Source organism: Cetorhinus maximus, chromosome 11 (assembly GCF_964194155.1).
Source record: "Cetorhinus maximus chromosome 11, sCetMax3.hap1.1, whole genome shotgun sequence".
Classification (NCBI taxonomy): Eukaryota; Metazoa; Chordata; class Chondrichthyes; order Lamniformes; family Cetorhinidae; genus Cetorhinus; species Cetorhinus maximus.
The window spans coordinates 115,111,723-115,132,002 of NC_135889.1; the positions used below are offsets into that span (position 1 = coordinate 115,111,723).

The 20,280-nt window shown below is 46.7% G+C and overlaps 1 protein-coding gene across 1 annotated transcript in view; it reads right to left on the bottom strand.

Annotated features, from left to right (window-relative positions):
• The window catches only part of LOC144686222 (contactin-associated protein-like 5), a 304,622-nt gene extending 286,633 nt beyond the window's left edge, over window positions 1–17,989 (bottom strand). The window contains exon 1 of the mRNA XM_078551312.1: window positions 17,772–17,989. Within this exon, the coding sequence (XP_078407438.1) occupies window positions 17,772–17,989 (218 nt within the window). The remainder of the gene's footprint in view (window positions 1–17,771) is intronic.
• Between the last annotated feature and the right edge of the window lie 2,291 nt (window positions 17,990–20,280).

The following is a 20,280-nucleotide window of genomic DNA, read 5'->3' on the forward strand; positions in this document are numbered from 1 at the left end:
TGATAATGGTCCAGTAGAGATATCAAAGACATGTGGTACAGGTAGTGAGTCAGTGTTGATCTGGTATAGACAGTGAATCAGTGGTGGTCTCGTACAGGTATTGAGACATTGGTGATCCAGCACAGTGAGTTACATGTGCATAAGTCATTGATGGTGACAGGGCAGGTTGAGAAAGCAGTTAATATGCAAGGGCAACATGAGGAAAAAGGTTTTTTTTACACAGTGAGCGGTTAGGGTCTGGAATGCACTGCCTGCGACTGTAGCAGCAGTAGATTCAGTCATGGTTTTCAAAATTGGATAATTATGTCAAGTGAAAATGGTTGCAGGGCTACAGGGAAAGGGTGGAGGAGTGGGACTAGGTGAGTTGCTCTTGCAGAGTGCTGGCATGGATACACTGGGTCGAATAGCCCCCTTCTATGCTGTAACCATTCTATGATGCTATTCGATATAATTCCAGCTTCCCTCACTATCCCTGTATCCCTTGATTCCAGTATTACCCAAAGATCTATTGATCTCTGTCTTGAATATACTCAACAGTTGAGCTATCTGCAGCTTTCCGGGACAGAGAATTCCAAAGACTCACAGCCCTTTGATTGCCGAAATGTTTCCTCATTTAAGTCCCAAATTGTCAACTCCTTAATCTGATACTGTGACACTGGTTCTTGACTCCCCAATCAGGGAAAACATCCTCTTAGCATCTACCCCGTCAAGCTCCTTACGAATTGTATATTCTTCATTCTCATTCTCACCTCTCATTCTTCTAAATTCCAGGGAATATAGCGCTATTCTATTTAATCTCTCCTCAGAGGACAATCCCCTCATTCAAGGATACAGTTTAGTGAACCTCGTTTGCACTCCTATATGAATGTTCTGCCTTAGATAAGGAATAAAACAGTACACAGTATTCCAGGTGTGGTCTCACCAAGGCCCCGTATAATTGTAGTGAAATTCATGACTTGTACACTTCAATCCCTTTGAAATAAAGGCTAACCTACCGTTTGCTTTCCTAATTATTTTCTGAACCTGCATGTTAACTTTCTGTGATTCATGTACAAGGGCACTCAGGTCCATCTGATACCAACATTTCCCAGTTTCTCAGTTATATCCCTTCCTGACTGGGAACTATATCCAGTGAAGGACAGATACTTCACTTTCACTGGGTCAAAATCCTGGAACTCCCTCCCTAACAGCACTGTGGGTGTACCTACACCACATGGACTGCAGTGGTTCAAGAAGGCAGCTCACCACCACTTTCTCAAGGGCAATTAATGATGGTCAACAAATGCTGGGCAAGCCAGCAATTCCCACCTCCCGTGAAAGTATGAAGAAACATAAAAAAATACCCTGCTTTTCTATTTTTCCTTCCAAAGTGGATAATTTCACACTTTCCCATATCATATCCCATCTGCCATGTTCTTGCTCACTCACTGAACCTGTCTATATCCCTTTGCAGCTTATTTGCATCCACCTGACAGCTTTTCTTCATCAGCAAACTTGGGAACATTACGCTCGGTCTTTGATATAAATTGTAAATAACTGAAGCCCAGGTAGTGATCCTTGTGGTGCCGTCCTACTTACAGCCTGCCAACCCCAAAATGGCCTTTTTAATCCTGCTCTCTGCTTTCTGTCCTCAATCCGTGCTAGTATATTACCCTCTACCCCATGAGCCCTAACCTTTGCAACGTCTTGTGCGGCACCTCATCCAATGATGTTTGAAAATCCAAATACGCTACATCCACTGGTCCCTCTTTATCTACACTATGCGTTATCACTTCAAAAAATCTTGAATAGATTTGTCAGACATGATTCCCCTTTCATAAATCCATGTTGACTCTGCCTAGCCATGTTATATGATTCTCTCCGGGCCCTGTTACCGCATCCCTCATAATAGATTCTAGCATTTTCCCAGCTACCGTCAGGTCACCTGTTCCGCCCTTTCTTTTTTCTCACTCTCTCTCCTTTCTTGCATAGCTTGTAAGGGGCATAAACGATTATGTTTCCTCTTCTGACAAGTCAGATATAATGAGACAGCAGCAATAGCCCACACGGGACTGAGTGGGAATTTGTGGTTCAGGTCTGAGTTGATGTACTTAAATCAATAATCAATTTGCTTAATTGCAGCTTCTGTGTTGGACCATAAAAATGATAATCATGGGGACAGCATATACTCACACAGATATGGCACAGATATATGTATACACACACACACACATATGCACACACATACATTCACCTGAGGGACATAATTTTCAAACTTAATAGAGCAGAACTGAGGATCATAACTCCACAAAAATCAATATCACACAGATGCACGATTCTACAGAACATCAAAAGGCTGTTATTCATTTTTCCAGCATTAAAAGATTGAGCTACATCGTATCAAATGTAATTATTTCATTTTTCTAATATTCGGTTTGTCAATAAAAATCACTTCAGCTTTCAACAGAGTCCATTTTAAGTGGCGTGCCAGTGGATTGCTGTCTCTGAGCCAGTTTATGCTGTAAACTACCGCCCTTCATTTAAGAATTAGTGGTTGACGAAAAGGGTATGGGGACAGGGCTGACAGACCTACACTCAATGAGGCCCAAGGGCATTTTCACTGGGATCTGAGAGAGGGAGCTATTGCGACTTTCCCGGCAGGCTGAAGCAGGTGGGAAGGATGAAGGGGCCCCTTCAGATAATTTTCTTTGTGGGGTCACGAGGAGCCCAATTGCCGACTTCACCTCTGATCTCCCCTGACCTTTAATCCACCTAACTCCCCCCTCTCTTCTCATTCCCTTCCCTCAGACCCGCTGCTTATCTGCAAGCTTGAAGGTGCCCCTCGGCCAGCACTCAGCTTCTGCTGATGTCCTCTTCCTGCCAATTCATGGAATTAATTAGTACATTAAATTTTACAGCACCAAACAGGCCATTCAGGCCAGTAGGTCTATGCCAGTGTTTACCCTCCACATGACCTCCTTTCACCTTGTTTTATTTAGCTCTATCAACCTATCCTGCTATTCTTTTCTCCCATGTGTTTATCTAGCTTCCCCTTAAATACATCTATGTTATTCGAATCATACAAATTCAAACCACTACAGCTGATAGCGATTTCCGCATTCTCACCACTCTGGATAAGGAGGGTTCTTCTGAATCGCCCATTTGATTTACTGGTGGCAGTTTTATCGTAATGGCCCTTAGTTTTTCACCATAACAAAAGCGGAGACATCTTCTCTACCTATGTCCGATTCCTAGCGATGTATAACTGCATTAAAGCAAGGCCCAGTGGTTAGGGGCCCCCCCTGTTGCCTCTGTCTGCCTGGAAAGATCTTACTTAAAGGCAAGTCTTTTCTTTCTTTACAGGGGACCCACCTGGTGAGGACCTCATTTTTACCCAGCGTTTCTGATCTGAAGTTACGCACCTCTGGAAAATTAAGCCTTGTCAGTTACATCTTAAGTTTCCTTGTATTTACTGTGAATCCGTTATTGATTTCCTATCCGGGAATATGAGATTCTGCAGTCAACTTTGAGAAGATTTATAAATTCTGGTTTCGATCTAATGCAAAATGAGTTGTCAAGCTAGTTTGAAATTGTGTTGAAAAGCATGCACAGTCCACGCCTGAAAAAAGAACTGTGGACTGGTTACAGAATTTGTGCAAAGGTTTTGATTTTTATTGCTTGTCTCAAATGGTTAACTTTTTTGCGAGCCCAACAAATTCTTGAGAAATATTTCTACTAGTTTCAGTCCCGGTCAAGGGTATTATATCCACTGTGGCAGTAAATTATTAAATAATCTGCATTCAAAACCAATAAGATTCAAGATGTATGCTTTATTCATCCAAGGCCTGAATTTTTCGGATGGTGGATGGTGGATGATTTCTCGCCATCCAAAGAGTCGGTGAGGAACACATCCCTACCAAATCCGAGGCACCGCTGCCCATTTACGCTCGAATGAGCATCAAGCGGCTGCAGGCGGAACCTCCGCCCCTCACTCGGGAGGAAGTCCCACCTTAAAGAGCTGATTGGCTGGCACTCTCTAGCCCCTGCAGCGACCACACTGCAGTGGACAGAAGAGCAGGTTCAGGGAGATGTCAGGGGCTAAGTGCGGAGAGCGGAGGCCAGGGTAAGTTTAAGCGGTTAGTGCGGGGATGGTAGGGAAGACCCGGGGGAGAGGTGTGCGAAGGGGGCGATCAGGTCTCGGGGGAGAGGCTGGAGGAAAAGCATAAAATTCTGGCCCACGTCTATTGATTTTTTTTTTCTCTTTTCATCACTAGGGCGCATATCTTCCACTAGGATATTGAGGTTCTAACCCTTGATCATTGCCCCTCATGGTTCTATCTCAGGTCTTAAGTTAGTCATTGTAGATAATCCTGTCCCCCCCCATCCATCCCTCTAACTCTGTGTGATGCACTCACTGTTTGGACCAATACGGATATTGTGCCAGTAGCAGAAAAGTTTCTTGGCTGTTGCAATAAAATGCCACATACTTCCTACAGACCTTGTTGTTACTTCAAACATTGTCTTTTTTATTTTATTTATGCATTCATGGATATACGCATTGCTGACAAGGCCTGCATTTACTGTGCCTTCCTAGTTGCCATTGACAAGTGAGCCTTCTTATTGAACCGCTGCAGTCCATCTGATGTAGGTACACCCAGAGTGCTGTTAGGGAGCGAGTTCCAGATAAAGACCCAGTGATGATGAAGGAACAGTGATACATTTCCAAATCAGGATGGTGTGAGACTTGCAGGGAAACTTGTAGGTTGTGGTATACCCATGCATCGAGTGATTCTGTCTTTTGAGGTGGTAGAGTTTGCAGGCTTGCAAGGTGCTATTGGATGAGCCTTGGTGAGTTGCTGCCGTGCATCTTGTAGATGGTGCACACACTGCTGCTACTGTGCGTCGGCGGTGGAGAGAATGAATGTTTAAGGTGGTGTATGGGGTGCCAATCAAGTGGTTTCCTGAGTGACATAAAGCTTCTTGAGTGTTGTGGGAGCTACACTCATCCAGGCAAGTGGACAGCATTCCATCACACTCCTGACTTGTGCCTTGTAGATGGTGGACAGGCTTTGATGGGTCAAGAGGTGATCTATTCTCCACAGAATTTGCAGCCTCTGACCTGCTCTAGTAGCCACAGTACCTAGGTGGCTGGTCCAGTAGTTTGCTCTCTTGGTGTTTTCTTGAAGTGCCCTTCAGTGAGCTCGGACTCAAATGCAACTTGAGTAAAAGATGTTTGTTGTATCCTCTGCAGCAATTTCTACATCACCTACAGGTGAGGTCAGTTGCACTGTTCAGTTACTAAGCATCGTGCCAGCTCAGCTTAGATCAGGAATGGATGCATCCCTGTGGATTTCTGCCTATTGATGACCCTTTAAGCTCTAATGTCAAAACCTTTGAATTTACAGGCCAGAATATTGCCGTCGCCATGCAGGGGTGGGCCCGACGCAAAAAATGATGCGTGATGACATCGGGCGTGCGTCCCGGTGTCACTGCGCATCATTTCGATATTTTGTTCGGCGGCTATGCGCCCGCCGAACTGTCAAGGCCTATTAAGGCCATTAAAAAAAACCAAATCAACTTGTTAGCAATGCTGCTCGTCCAAACTTAAGGTTGGGGGGGCAGGTGAAGAGCCCAAGCGGCCTTTGCGTTTTCCAGGAAACCTCATCCACGGGTGGGTTGAGGTTTTCTGAAGGTTTTATAAAATTAATAAATAAATTTGGTGAACTTGACAAACATGTCCCAGCTCATGTGACACTGTCACATGGGGGGGGGACATGTTTAAATCATTTTTCACTTTATGTGTAACAACATTTTTTTAACAACTTAATCTCCCTGAGGCAGCTCTGAGCCTCAGGGAGATTATTGCGTTCTTTTGCGCGCCTGCATGAAAGAGCGGAGGCCCCAACTTTCCCTCCTCCCCCCCCCGCCTGCACAGGCAGTACTGAGCGCTACTGGTCGCGTGTTATGCTGGGCGGGCCTTAATTGGCCTGCCCACATGAAATGGCGGCGCGGAGCCGACTGTGGGTGGCGATCGGCTCCACGCCTGTCCCTGCCTACTCCCGCCGAGCCCACCCCTCATAGATAAGGTGCAGCCCACAGAAACAGGAACTGACATATTGTTCTTTTCTGTTCTCCTCTTAATGCAGCTGCATCATTAGTTCTCCCACATGTGAAACACGTGGAAACAACTGGACGACTGGGCAAGTTGTACAATCTCCCTGCAAGAGCTGCCCGTGGAGCAGTCACTAGTGGAGGCGCTCACAGCCCCTCGAATATCATCATTCAAGTTTGGACCAGTCTCCCCCATGGTTCAAGCTAACGGCGCAGCCCTTGCAGTGTGGGTTAGGAGAATGCCTATGCCTGAGCTGAGAGCACAGCATGCAGTCCAGTGGTCAATCGGTCAGGTGGAGTGGGGCGGAGGTGGGTGGTGTTTCAGGCAGCCATGCAGCGCACTAAGCTCTGGCCATCCAAATGGTGGCCAGCACTCTCTGGGATGCATTAAGGGGCATTCAGACTTAACCAAGAGAGGTTCTTAGAACACCCAAGCTAACCTACATGTCTCTCTCTTTCAACCTGCAGGAGGAGTACATCAGGGGCATGGATCCTGGTGATCCATCTGTATGCCTCATAGCTTACAGAGAGTGGAGATGAAGGCGAACGGAGTGACGGAGGCTCCTGGCTGGACAGAGGGAGGAGCAGAAACCTCAGGCAGAAGGGGCAGCTGGGGCTCCTGCATAAGCCACTGAAGAGCCACAGTGAGCCATCTTTGTTCGGCGCCTAGCTAGACACAGGGTCTATAGACAGCGCTTGTGATTCCTGCAGATGGCAGAGAACCAGTACCGCCGAAGACTGTGTATGTCCTGATTTGATGCCACGGGGACATGGAGGGCATCCACTGCCACTGGCTGTGAAAATGACTGCAGCCCACAATTGTTACGCTAGTGGCTCCTTTCAGGGCTCCATAGGTGACCTCTGTGGGATATTGCAAGCCTCCATACACTAATGCATCCAAGAGGTCGCAGACGCCGTCTTCGAGAAGGCTCACAACTTTGCGCGTTTTGCCCGGAATCTGGAAAGTCAGGAAGCAAGAGCGCTGGGATTTGCGCAGATCTCAGGTTTCCCACAGGTGCAGGGTGCCATCAATTGAACTCACTCAGATCTCCATGGCAACAAGTCAACTACGTCAACCGTAAGGGCTTCCACTCGCTGAATCTTCAGCTGGTGTACGAGCACCACAAACGCACCCTGCAGTTCTGTGCACAGATCCCAGGGAGTGTCCATGACTCCTACATTCTCAGTAGGTCTCAGATCCCTGACATCTTCCAGGGCCTAGAGAGGCTGCAGGGTTGGGGACAAGGGCTACCCAGAGAGGACATAACTGGTGACATCCGTGCAGTGGTTTCAGGCTGCAGCAGAGAGAAGGTACAACGAGGCTTTTACTGTAACTCGCACCTTGGCGGAGGAAACCATCGGAATGTTGAAAATGAGGTTCTGGTGCCTGGACCGGTCTGGTGGAGCCCAGCAATACAGTCCGCAAAGGGTGTCACACATCGTCGTCGCCTGCTGTGCCCTTTACAACTTGGCACTGCAACAGGGAGAGGAGCAGGTTGAGGAGGAGATGGAGGAGCTGCGTGCCTCCGCCGATGAGGAGGAGGTCAATAGGGATAGGGTGGGGAGGTCCTCTAAGGTGTGGATGACAATGATGAGGCCATCTCACTGGCCAGACGAGGCAGGCTCACTTGGGAGGCCCTCAAAGCTGCTAGGTTCATGGGGAATGATGACAACATGCAGTGAGGAGACTCCATGGATCCTCACATTGCATTTGTGAATATTTGACTCCCGTCTGGCTGATGGTAGCACACCTACCCTCTGTGATAAGGCTCCTGTCATGGAGGCACTGCAGGTGCCCACAGTCCCTAAATTCCAGGAAGATGATGACGACATGCAGTGGGGACATTCTATAGATCCGCACATAGTTTATGTGAATGCCTGACTCCTGTCTGGCTGACATCACCTCACTTGCTCTTTGAGAACAGGGTCATATCATGGAAATGCAGCGGGGAAATTTTAACTTCTCCTGATCCAATGGCATCCTTTGTGAGCTGAACCCTTCAGGACCACACTGTCACCAGGCACAGATGCTGATGAGATGGGCGGCCAGCCGCAGCTCAAAGGTGGTGAGAGCACACAGAGAGAATGACGGACTCTGTGCTGCTGGCCCAGGACATTCTGGCAGCAATGATAAGCCCCACTGAGGTACAGGCATGACTGATGTGACCAGTGACTGTGAAGGCGCACCATCAGTGTGCTGGGAAGGTTGCACAAAGCACAGGGAAGAGGCCCTGGACTGAGACAACTGACTTTATCTTGTTCAGGGACCAAGGTTTCACATCTGAGCAACATGAACACTGCTCATCAGAACAAGGAGCCATAGGAAAGGAGACATTCTTCTTGGGAGTTTATTAACAATGTGAATGCCATGTGCATGTGACTAACATCCATGCCCAGGCTGTGCAACATCATCTCCTTCAACTTCGTAACCCTAACCCTTCCTAATGTTTTGGTGCTCCCCTGACATCGACAGTGGAGGTGGAGGAAGCCTGCTGACTGCTACACCCTGTCTGTGTTGACCTTGATGGGCATCCTCTGGAGGGCCCCGACCTGCTTTCGGGGTCCTGTGGGCCAGTGGCACCTTCCTCGGCCTGTGGAGCTGCAGCTCCTGGGGTCACAGGAAGAGGGGATTTGGATGAGTCAGACTCTCCCTGAGTCACCTGGGTGGATGTCCCCAGGGTGTGCACCTGCTGGTCCCCCCTCCCGAGGGCCTTGGCTGGCTCCTTGAGGAGGAAGGGAAGCCGGCTTGAGATCGAGTTGCCCCGCACCCCTCTTGTGTTGACATTGCTGGAGGCCAACTATGATGTCAGCGATGGAATTCAGCCAGTGCAGCAGCGCAGGACCAATGTCCTGGACCAAGGTCTCCATGGCGGCTGCCATCCTACCTCGATGCGTTGGCATGCCGGCGCTATCATCTCAGACTGAAGACGGACAGACTCCTCCATTGTGTCTTGCAATCTGAGGAGTGCAGCGGACATCCCTTCCCAATGTTCCCAAGCTTGTCTTTGCAGCTCCAGCAACTGTGGTATGACCGAGTCCAGAGGCTCATCATCTGACTCGGACTCAGCAAATTTCTACTCTCCAGCAGTCCTCCGAGTGCCGGAAACCTGGGAAGCCCCTGCCTCCACCTGCTGTGGATCAGACATTGCAATGTGCTCACCAGATTGCGATCCCGAGGCTACTCTAAAACTTGGTGCCGTTGAGATGTGTGTCTCTGCACTGGCGGAGGGTGTGAGTGAGTGCCCTGGGTCATGGTCTGATGGATGTTGCACTGCTGGGTCCTCATTTGATAGAGCACCACTGACCTCACTGGAGGAATGGTCCAGATCTTCTCTGGCCAACTAATGACTCTATTTTCAAAGTCCATGAGGACCTTGATTTCAGGCATTCATCCACCAGTCTGTGACCTCTCCCTTTTGTTTTTTCCCTGCTTGTCTTGCATGAATAGAAATGGAGAGAGTGTAAGCAGGATGCCCGCCAGGCCAGATGATAAGTATGCCTGGCATGTGTGGGTGGTGAGTGGTCCCATGGATGGGATGAGGATAATGAAGGTGTGTGTGTGCATGAGTGAATGGTAATGTCCCTTGAAGTGGCAGTGAGTGAGGTCCCTGTGGATGTGTGATGGGTTTCTGAGTGTGTGAGTTGAGAGTGATAAGAAGAGTGGCTTACCCTGGTGGTACGGAGGAGATCATTCATCCTCTTTCGGCACTGTTTGTTCTCCTCTTTTGGAGGGCGTTGTCACTGACCACCACCCCCCAAGCTGGATTGGTGATGTTGCTGGACCTCCTGCAGCCAGAGAGAAGGTAGGAGGCATCACGGTGGGCTTCCGCAGCGACATCACGGTGGGCTTCCGCAGCGACATCACGGCGGGCTTCCATGGCGTCCAAAAGATGTGGCAGGGACGCGACACTGAATTGGAGGGGCTGCAGTTTTCCTGCCTTTTGGAGCCATGTCTTCTGTGCAGCATTCCTGGGCTAGAGGAACTGATAGGTGTGCACGCGGCTGCACTTTAAATATGATGCCCGGCGTGAGGAAGCGGCACGGCGACAGCGTGGCGGGCAAGTTAGAAGCCGCCCGCCAGCGAAACGGCATGTTTCCTGGGAATTGCGTCATTAATGAGGTGGGATTGAGTCGAAACGGCGTGAGAAGCTGCCATTGCGACTGGCAGGTAAAACATACTTTTCCCCACCCGCTTACCGCACTTTGTGCGAATCTGGGACAATTTTGCCCTTCATGCCCTCCTCAAAACTTGTTTTTCTACCTGTCTTTGTATCATCAACAATATACTCGGTCCCTTTATCCAACCTAGATAGTAACTACTTGAGGCCCCAATCATTTCCTTCTTTCCCTCTATTCATTCCCCAGTCTCATTCCCTAAGGGACCAACATTTACTTTAGATATTCTCTTCCTTTGTACATCCTTGTAGAAGATCTTACTGTCTGATTCTGTATCTCTTGCTAGTTTACTCTCATATTCTAATTTCTCACCCTTCATTTTTTTTGTCATCTAAAATTTTCCCAACCTTCTGACCTATCACTAACCTTCACATCATTAGGAAGGAAAAGCCGGCTAATGCTGCTTTCTATCTTTGCCTTGATATTTGCCAATGTCCAAAAAGTTCTCTGCTCTCCCAACTACAGAAGCTTCTTTACCTGGAGCCTTAAAATATGTAGGGCTGAATAACACAATGATAAAGGTGTACAGACGGCACACCTTCCCCCAACCCACCCCCCCAACACCCAGGAACCCATGTCGGCATTGAGCCAACACACTCCACATTGACCCACACTGCAGTCATAAAGCGCCACGGGGTTGATTAGCAAGGGCCAAATGGGACTTTTGTCCCCTCATTGGGGCGGGAGTCCCGCCCTCTGAAGCTGCCAGCCAATCCGATTGGCAAGCAGAACCATCAGTCCCAGCAACATCAGGAAGGCATCAGTGGCTACTTTGGAGAAAAAAGAAACCCAAGGCCTTGGATCCCCGGAGCAGGTAATTCCGGGATCTTGGGCCAGGAGGATTTGGGTAGTTAGGGAGAGCAGCGGGGATAAGGGGTGGTGTAGTAATTATGGGTTTTTTTTAATGTCGGACTGTACCTTTAAGTATAGTCCGGTGGTGTAAGATCACATGATCTATGTAAACCAATGTGTTAGCAGCGCTGGCTGCCTCCACAGTCAGTGCAGAGATGGAGATGGATCTGAAACCATGTGTGTAGTTGCTGCTGGCTGTATTGTAAATAAACCTAATGCTTCCACTTAGAAAGTTGTCTGCAGATCAACTCTATTACAAATAGGCAACAGGCCACACTACAACAAGCTGGCAATGAGGATAAAGCAAGATAATTCAGGATAAATCAGAATTGGCACTGTGCCCCGCCCAGCGATTGTGAGTATCAACGTCCGTTTAAAATAACAGAGGATATACTCACCTAAAATGCCACAATTTGGTAAAATTAATCCCTTTGAACCAGCCACAGACAATTGGTCTGCGTTTATAGAACGCCTCACATTCTTTTTTCAAGCGAACAAAATCACGGGAGAAGAGAAGAGGTGAGCAATCCCCTTGAGTACTTGTGGGAGAAAAACCTGCCGTTTGATTCAAAGTTTGACGGAACCCGGTGCCACAGATTTGAAGAGTTTTGGAGAATTGGTGGACCACATGGCAGGGACATTTTTAACCCAAGCCCTCAGTCACGATACAGAGGTTCCGGTTCAAATTCGCGAAATAGAGCCCTGGGTGAGACAATTGCTCGCTGCGTGGCAAATTTGAAGCAATTACCGGAACATCGCGAGTTCGGTGAGACTCTGAATGACATGCTCAGAGATCGTTTAACTCGTGAAACAAGACACTATTCAGAGAAGATTGCCGTCTGAAGTGAATCCGGATTTTAAGAAGGCATTAGAAATAGCACTGGCCATGGAAAGCACTGTAAGAGATTCACAGGCAATACAAGGGACAGAAAATGGTGCCCTACTCCAAATCGGGCAGGGACAGTCAGCCGAAAATGGTGCATCAAAGCGAGACTCCACTGAGAAGCAGGAAACAACCCCCGCTAACCGAAAAATAAGAAGAAATAATTTAGCAGCTAAATCGAAGGACAACTTTAATCGACGTGGAGGCAATCAGTCTTTTAGCGATTGGCAGTTTAAAAAAGTGAATGTTACTTTTGTCACAGAAATAGACATATAATGAGATAGTGCAAAGAAAGATTTAAAGAGGCTTACAAACAACAAAAGAAGCCCAGTGAAATTTACAGTGTAGCAGAGCCTGAAACAACAAATTCTGACATCTATACATTGTTAACATGAAAGTTGGGAAGACAGAGTCAATATTTGTTACAGTGCGAGTGAATGGGGAACCAGTAAAAATGGAAGTAGACACGGGAGCTTCCACCACTGTAATTGGAGAACACACTTTCAGATATTTCAATTTTGGTGAACATCAATTAAATTTGGAACAAACATCTGAAAACATACACAGGCGAAGAAATCCATGTAAAAGGTATCAACAGATTAACTGTCCATTATAGAAACCAATCGGCACAGATACCAATGATGGTGGTTAGTAGGTGAAGGGCCAAGCCTTCCTGGGTGAGATTGGTTAAAGGAGATTAAATTAAACTGGTTCGAAATCTTCCAGCTGAGAGCAAGTGGGCTACCAGATCTGCTTAAAAAAGTATGCCGCCATCTTCAAGGATGAACTGGGAAAAATCCAAGGCCTGTAAGCCAAGATTTACCTGGATCCAGAAGCAACCCCTCGCTTCATGAAAGCTAGACCGGTGCCATACGCCCTCAGGGAGAAGGTTGACACTGAGCTGAACTGGCTAGAGAGGTCGGGTGTCATAAATGCGGTTCAGTTCTCAAAATGGGCAGCACCTGTAGTCCCTGTCCTTAAACCAGGCCAAAGCATCTGAATTTGCGGGGACTATGAATTAACCATCAGCTGAGCAGCCAAACTGGACAGGTACCCCATTCCAAAAATCAAAGACCTACATGCAAAGCTAGCAGGAGGGTCAACATATACAAAGCTTGACTTGAGTCACGCATATCAGCATTTAGAGCTGGACGACGCCTCCCGGGAATTCATCACAATTAATACCCAAAAAGTGTTGTACCAATATACATGCTTACCTTCCGGTGTTTCCTCAGCCTGTGCCATCTTTCAGAGAACAATGGAGAGCTTACTGCAGGGACTATTCCAGATCGTAGACTACTTAGACACTGTGCTGATAACTGGATTCACTGAAAAGGAACGTTTGGCTGATCTAGAGGAAGTCCTAAAATGCCTTTTACAAGCAGGAGTGTGACTGAAAAAGGAAAAATGCACTTTCCAAGCAAAAGAAACAACCTATGTGGGCCACCGGGTAGATTCTCAGGCGTTACACCCGGTTGAAGAGAAGGCTAAAGCAATAAGAGAAGCACCTGCACCCAAGAACGCCTCTGAACTTAAATCATTTTTAGGAATTATTATGGGTGATTTTTACCTATTTTATCTACAGTTCTGGCCCCTCTGCATTCACTGCTAAGAAAGAACTAACATTGGTCTTGGGAGGCACCCAAAAAGAAGCTTTCGTGAAAGTGAAACAGTTGTTACACTCATCCAATTTGTTAGTGCATTATGACCAGACGAAAGACTTGGTGCTAACATATGATGCGTCTCCCTTTGAAATGGGAGTGGTACTATATCATAGAATGGATGTTGGCACAGAGTGGCCAATAGGCTATGTATCCAGGGCGCTTACCACAGCTGAAAAGGGATATTCTCAGATTGAGAAGGAAGGTCTGTCGATCATTTATGGTGTAAAAAATTTCACCAATACATGCATGACTGGTATTTCACGATTGGATCAGGCCACAAGCCACTATTGGGTTTGTTTAGTGAGGAAAAGGCTATACCACCAATAGCCTCAGCAAGAATACAATGATGGGCCCTAATTTTGGCAGCTTATGTACGTAGGCCTTTGTACATAGGCCTGGCATTTACATAGCAAATGCCGATGCCCTGAGTTGCCTGCCCTTAAAAGAGAATGACAGATACATCCCAGTTCCACAAGGAACTTGTTTTACTATTAAATTTTTTAGATTATTCACCAGGATGTGCCAGACAGATCTGAGACTGGATGAGTTGGGACCCAGTCCTATCTCGAGTGTGAGACCAAGTGTTAAACTGTTGGTCCCAGGAGACAGCCTGCGATGAAATAAAACCGTTCTTCAACCGAAGACATGAGATGAGCAGTCAAGATGGCATTCTATTGTGGGGTGCACGGGTAATAGTTCCACCAAAGGGAAGGGGGCCACTTTTAGTCGAACTACACAGTGCCCATCCAGGGATCTCCCGAATGAAGACAATAGCGCGCAGATACCTATGGTGGCCGAGGATGGATGGTGGTATTGAAAATGTGATAAAGCACTGTGTGCGATGTCAACGGCTGCAAACGTTGCTGGTGGCAGCTCCATTGCAGCCTTGGGAGTGGCCTGGTAGACCCTGGGTGTGGTTACACATCGACTACATCGGACCCTTCCTTGGACCCATGTTTCTACTGATTATAGATGCTCATTCCAAGTGGTTAGATGTTTATGAGGTGAAGCCAATGACATCGGGCGCTACAATAGAGAAACTATGCCAGAGCTTTGCCATCCACGGACCAGAAGTAGTCGTATTCAATAATGGCACTGCATTCACAAGTTCCAACAATTTATCAGCCTCAACGGTATCACCTTTATGAATGCTGCACCATACCATCTGTCATCAAACGGACTGGCGTAAAGGGCAGTCCAAACTTTTAAAGCGGGCATGAAGAAGTTAACAGGCGATTCGTTGGAGACCAAGCTTGCACGCTTTCTTTTTCACTACAGAACGACCACCCCACATGACGACAGGAGCAACACCTGCAGAATTGTTGATGAGACGCCGTTTTAGGACAAGACTGAGCCTAATATTTCCAAATTTGGAGGGGAAGGTGGAGAAGCGTCAAGGAAACTAAAAAGCTGCACATGCCTTGCATAGCCGTGAGAGACAATTTACTGTTGGAAAAACAGTATGTGTATAGGATTTCGGTGGAGGATCGAAGTGGTTACCTGGTAAAGTAAGCTCAGTGACCAGACCATTACCATACCGCGTGGAAGTGGAGGGCATGTGGACCATTTAAGAAAAAGAGAGATACCACAACAAGATATGGTTCCACCTGTAACCATTACTGAACCAGTGTTTCCTGTTGAAGATGCTCAGCCAAGGACTGACATGTCTGATGTCTCTATCAGACTGGAAGACACTGAAATGCAAATGCCCATGGAGGTACCTGATGTTCAGGCAGTTCCAGAGAATGTGGTTCCTGAAACAGGATCTGAAGTCATGGAACTGCGACGTTCCACACGGATCAGGAAACCACCTGAAAGACTGAACTTCTAAATTTCATGACCTGTGCAAATATTAGAATGGCATGAGATAAATATACTTGTATACTTGTAAATAGAATATGAACAGCAAAGTTAAAGGGGGAGGAATGTAGTAATTATGGTTTTGTTAAATTTTGGACTGTACCCTTAAGAATAGTCCTGTGATGTAAGATCACATGATCTGTGTAAACCAATGTGTTAGCAGCACGGGTTACTTCCACAGTCAGTGTAGAGATGAAGATGGAGCTGAAAGCACATGTGTAGTTGCTGCTGGCTGTATTAGAAATAAACCTAATGTTTCCACTTAGAAAGTTGTTTGCAGATCAACTCTATTGCAATTAGGCGACAAGGGCACACTACAACATGTAGATTTAAGGGAGGGAGCGGGTAAGAAGAAAAGGGGAGGGGCGGTTCAATCTAAGGAGGGCAACCCTGCAACCGTCGAAGAACAGCCCCCGAAGATTGCCCCCACCCTTTCTTCCTGCCCTTTAACCACTTCAGGTGAAAATTTGGGCTTCCCTCTCCTGCCCTGCTGCCCCATGCCAAACATTTTATGGCGTGGGCAGCATATTATTGGGTCAATTGGCTTGATAACAAGCTTGAATGACCCTTAAATTGTTCATTTAAACATGACGGGCGGGCTGCCGATTTTAGCAGCTGCCCACCCCGACATATATAATGGGGATGTGCTCGGGGATGGGCAGGAAGGTGGTGGGATGGACGCCCACCCATTTTATCTGCACCCCCCCACCCTCTCTATTTTACATACCCCCTGCCCCTGCCCGCAGGGAACAGGCTCACGACGGGCATGTAAAGTTCAGCCCTTACCAGTGGATCTCACCCAGTGCGATTCACCAGACAGTGCCAGAGACTTTCTGTTGGAGTAAATGCCTTCCGGTAGTTTGCATAAGCCTTAAAAAAAAGAGCATCAGAGAATAGTTTTTTAAAAAGTAAGATAAATATTTGGCCCCAAGGACCTTAAATTATTACTTGTTTTGAACAAGGTTTCGTAACACAGTGGGAGTAGTGATACCATGAATTGATTGAGGAGTAAATGGACCGCTTACGGTTTAAATATGACAGTTTGAGGAGTAAATGGACCGCTTATGGTTTAAATATGACAGTTTGAGGAGTAAATGGACTGCTTATGGTTTAAATATGACAGTTTGAGGAGTAAATGGACCGCTTATGGTTTAAATACATAACAGTCATATGTGTTTACAAATAGTCGTTTGGCAGTACAGAACTTAAGTATTGCTGAAAAGAAAAGACTTTTTTTGTCGAAGCTTTTCGTTCTGTACTCATCAGTACAATTCGCAAGAAAGCACCAATGCCCTGACATTGGTATTTTCTTGTGAATTGTACAGGTGAGTGCAAAATAAAAAGCTTCAACAAAATATGTCTCTTTTTTTCAGCAATGCTCAAATGCGTTTGTTAGTCTCGCTTATGTGCCAGCCATATTAGATTTGCAACTGGACAACCTGCTTTCTCAAGCAGGTGCTCGGTAAAGCTCGGTGCCTTTGAATGTCCGAAGGTTAGTTGCACCTCCTGCCAAATTCGTTGCTGCACGTGCAGAGATGTGGCTGACCTGGGTGGTGCCAGCATCACAATTACCAGGACTTGTCTGCAGCAATAAAAATTTTAAAAAATGACCTTAACTAGGCTGCCAAGACTCCTCTTTAAGTCCCTCCATTTGTACAACACCACAAACTTACCGCAGCACAATCAGTCCTTCTCTCGCTCACTGCACAAGCTTCTCATTCAATCACACCGGGACACTTCACTACACTCCTCCTGCTCACGTTCACGCACACTTTATGCCCGAATTGGCCTCCAAGCCGGCACACGCAACTTCCTGCTCTTACTTTATAACCAAGGTGGAGTTGTTCAACTGCTGATGTGCAATTCTTTCAACCATAATGAATTAAGTTATTCTTCTTGTCCTTGATCATTTAGAACAGAATTATCTGAAACCAAATTGCATTTCATCCAGCAACATTTGACTTCAGTGCAGTAAGACCTGTTGTTATGGTAACAGGTAGCAAGCCGTTCTAAATTCATTGCTACGCTCACACTTCACCTAACTTTCCCAGGATAATCTTTAAACCAGACTTTATTATGTTTAAGCACATCACAAACACAGACAGCTGAAGCTGAGAACAAGAGTTATAAGAAAGTGGTGAGTCGTGCAAGTATCGAGACTGTTCAGGTAAATTACATTTTGCACAATAAAATCACAGCTGGTGAATACGGCAGGTTTATTATTTCAAACATAAATGTCACAGTACCTTTCATCTCTGTCAGCGTCGCAGTTACAGTGATACTTGTTATCCAAGCAGCTCTCCTCCAATCCACAGGCACATTTCTGAACGCCTGGTGATGAACCTCCCCAGTAAGTTTGCTTCTCATTGGTCCTCCCAATCCACCAGGTGAATGGTGTCCCACCTGAAAGGAACTTTGAAATATTACCAAGAATAAAACTGCCAGGACTACTGGGCTTTTTCATTAACAAGCTTCTTTTTTTTTAACGTCATGGAGGCATTTTTATGTTCATGAAGGTCAGTGATAACAGTCCAGAGAAAGAAAAAAACACTTCAGTTTCTGCACCATTACTGGAGTTGCCAACTCTGGTAGGACTTATTCCTGGAGGTACCATCGCTGATCTCCCCACACCAGCCACCTTGCCTCCACACTCCTGCCATTGCCGAATCCTAGCCCTGCACCGCCTTCCTGTGCCAATTGGAATTTGAACAAAGCTTCCAATTCCCAACTGGATGATTCTTGATATGTCAGTCAAAAAGACATTTTTCCCCTATCTCTAATTACTAATAAATGAAAGTGATCAAGGAAAATAAAAAGCACAGAATTTATTTAATGCCCCTATGATTTTTCTTCTGGTGTTGCTAGCTGCAATGTCATGGAGATTAATCCTAAATTCTTGGTGGCACCAATTCTAGAGTGGTGGCAACTCACATCAAGCGTCAGTTAAAAAACAGAGCAGCATACATGAAAGCTCTCAGAGTATTATAGGCATTTCATTATAGAAGGAGGCCATTCAGCCCACACCTGGCTCCACATTGGAGCTGTCGGGCTGGATTTCTCTCTGAGATGGGTTGGCTGTAGAAGGTGGGATGAGGCTGTGATTATTCTGCTTGCCATCTTAACCCTAGCTTGATCCCAACCCATTGTAGCTCATTGAAAACGAACGGCAGGTTTGCAAAAGTATCTTTGGTGCACAGAGTGGGCCTGCTTATGCTGGCCAACAAAGTCAAAACCACATCTTCTGGCGATGAGCCTAGGAATAAACATCGTAATGAGAGAAAGTAGGGGAGCCAGCAGAGAAGAGGGTGGAACTGCCACAAGAATTATAGGCACAATTGTTATGAAGTTCTCTTGAGGAATTGAGGTCTATTTTGACAATGTAATGTGGGTAGAAAGCGGACCACTACCAGGTTCTCTCCCTCCCAGAACTGCCCCAGCAGTCGATGCGAAAATTTTCTGCCATCGCCTGGAGTTGGTGGTACTGCAACTGGGGTATCAGTCAGTTACCCCACTTCGTTCCATGCACCATCGGAACAAAAATGCTGGAGTTGGGTGAGTAACGGAGTTAGGTGAAGAGGGGAAGGAGGTGCTCCCATGGTTTTTCTAACCTCTTCAACCTGTAGGAATCAGTTCTTACTCTACTACAGGAGAAGAAGAAGCTAGCTGTTTGGTGAGTACCTGTGAGTGGTTAAGGTCTATTCTATACCTAAGGTTTAAAATAGTATACAAACTGGTGGTAAGGTTCATAAGTTACATAAGAAAGGAAAATAATTAATTGAAAAAAATTAATTAATTAAAACATATTAAGGATGGCAGGTGATGTGTCACAGCTGCAGCATGTGGGTGCTCCTGGATGCCATTACGATCCAGGTCAAACATGTCTGCAGTAAGTGTTTGCGGCTTCAGGAACTTTGGTTCGGAGTCACTGAGCTGGAGGCCAAGCTTCAGACACTGCAATGCATGAGGGAAGGGGAAAGTTACCTGGATACTTCGTACCAGGAGGCAGTCACACCCCTTAGGATAGGGTCTTCTTAGTTGGTCTGTGGTCAGGGACAAGAGGGCCTGACTGCGAGTGAGGGAGATAAGGGGACCCAGAGGGCAGGAGTGCAGGAATCTAAGCCTTTGCCATTGTCCGAAAGGTATGAGGTTCTTTCAGTTTGTTTGGAGGAGAGTGGGCGCTGCAGGGTAGATGAGATGACTGGTCATGGCACCGAGGTACAAGAAACCATTCAAGTGGGAAGAGCAAAAAGGAAGTGGTAGTAGGGGACAGTATAGTGAGGGAGATCGACGCTGATCTCTGCAGCACAGAGCAAGAGTCCAGACAGGCTGTGTTGCCTGACTGCCTGGTGCCAGGATTCAGGACATCTGCTCATGGCTAGAGAGGAATTTGGAGTGGGACAGGGAGCATCAATCGTTGTGGTCCATGTAGATACCAACAATATAGGCAGGACAAGGAAAGAGGTTCTGTATAGCCAGCATGAGGAGCTAGGCACCAAATTAAGATGCGGAACCTCAAAGGTAATAACCTCTGGATTATTACCTGAGCCACATGCAAATTAGCATAGAGAAAATAGGATTTGAGAGATGAACGCGTGGCTCAAAGACTGGCGTGAAAGAAGTGGGCTCTGGTTTGTGGGGCATGGGCACCAATTCTGGGGAAAGTGGGAGCTGTACCGTTGGGATGGTCTACAGCTGAAATGTGCTGGGACCAATGTTCTAGTGAACCACATAATTAGAGAATAGAGAGGATTTTAA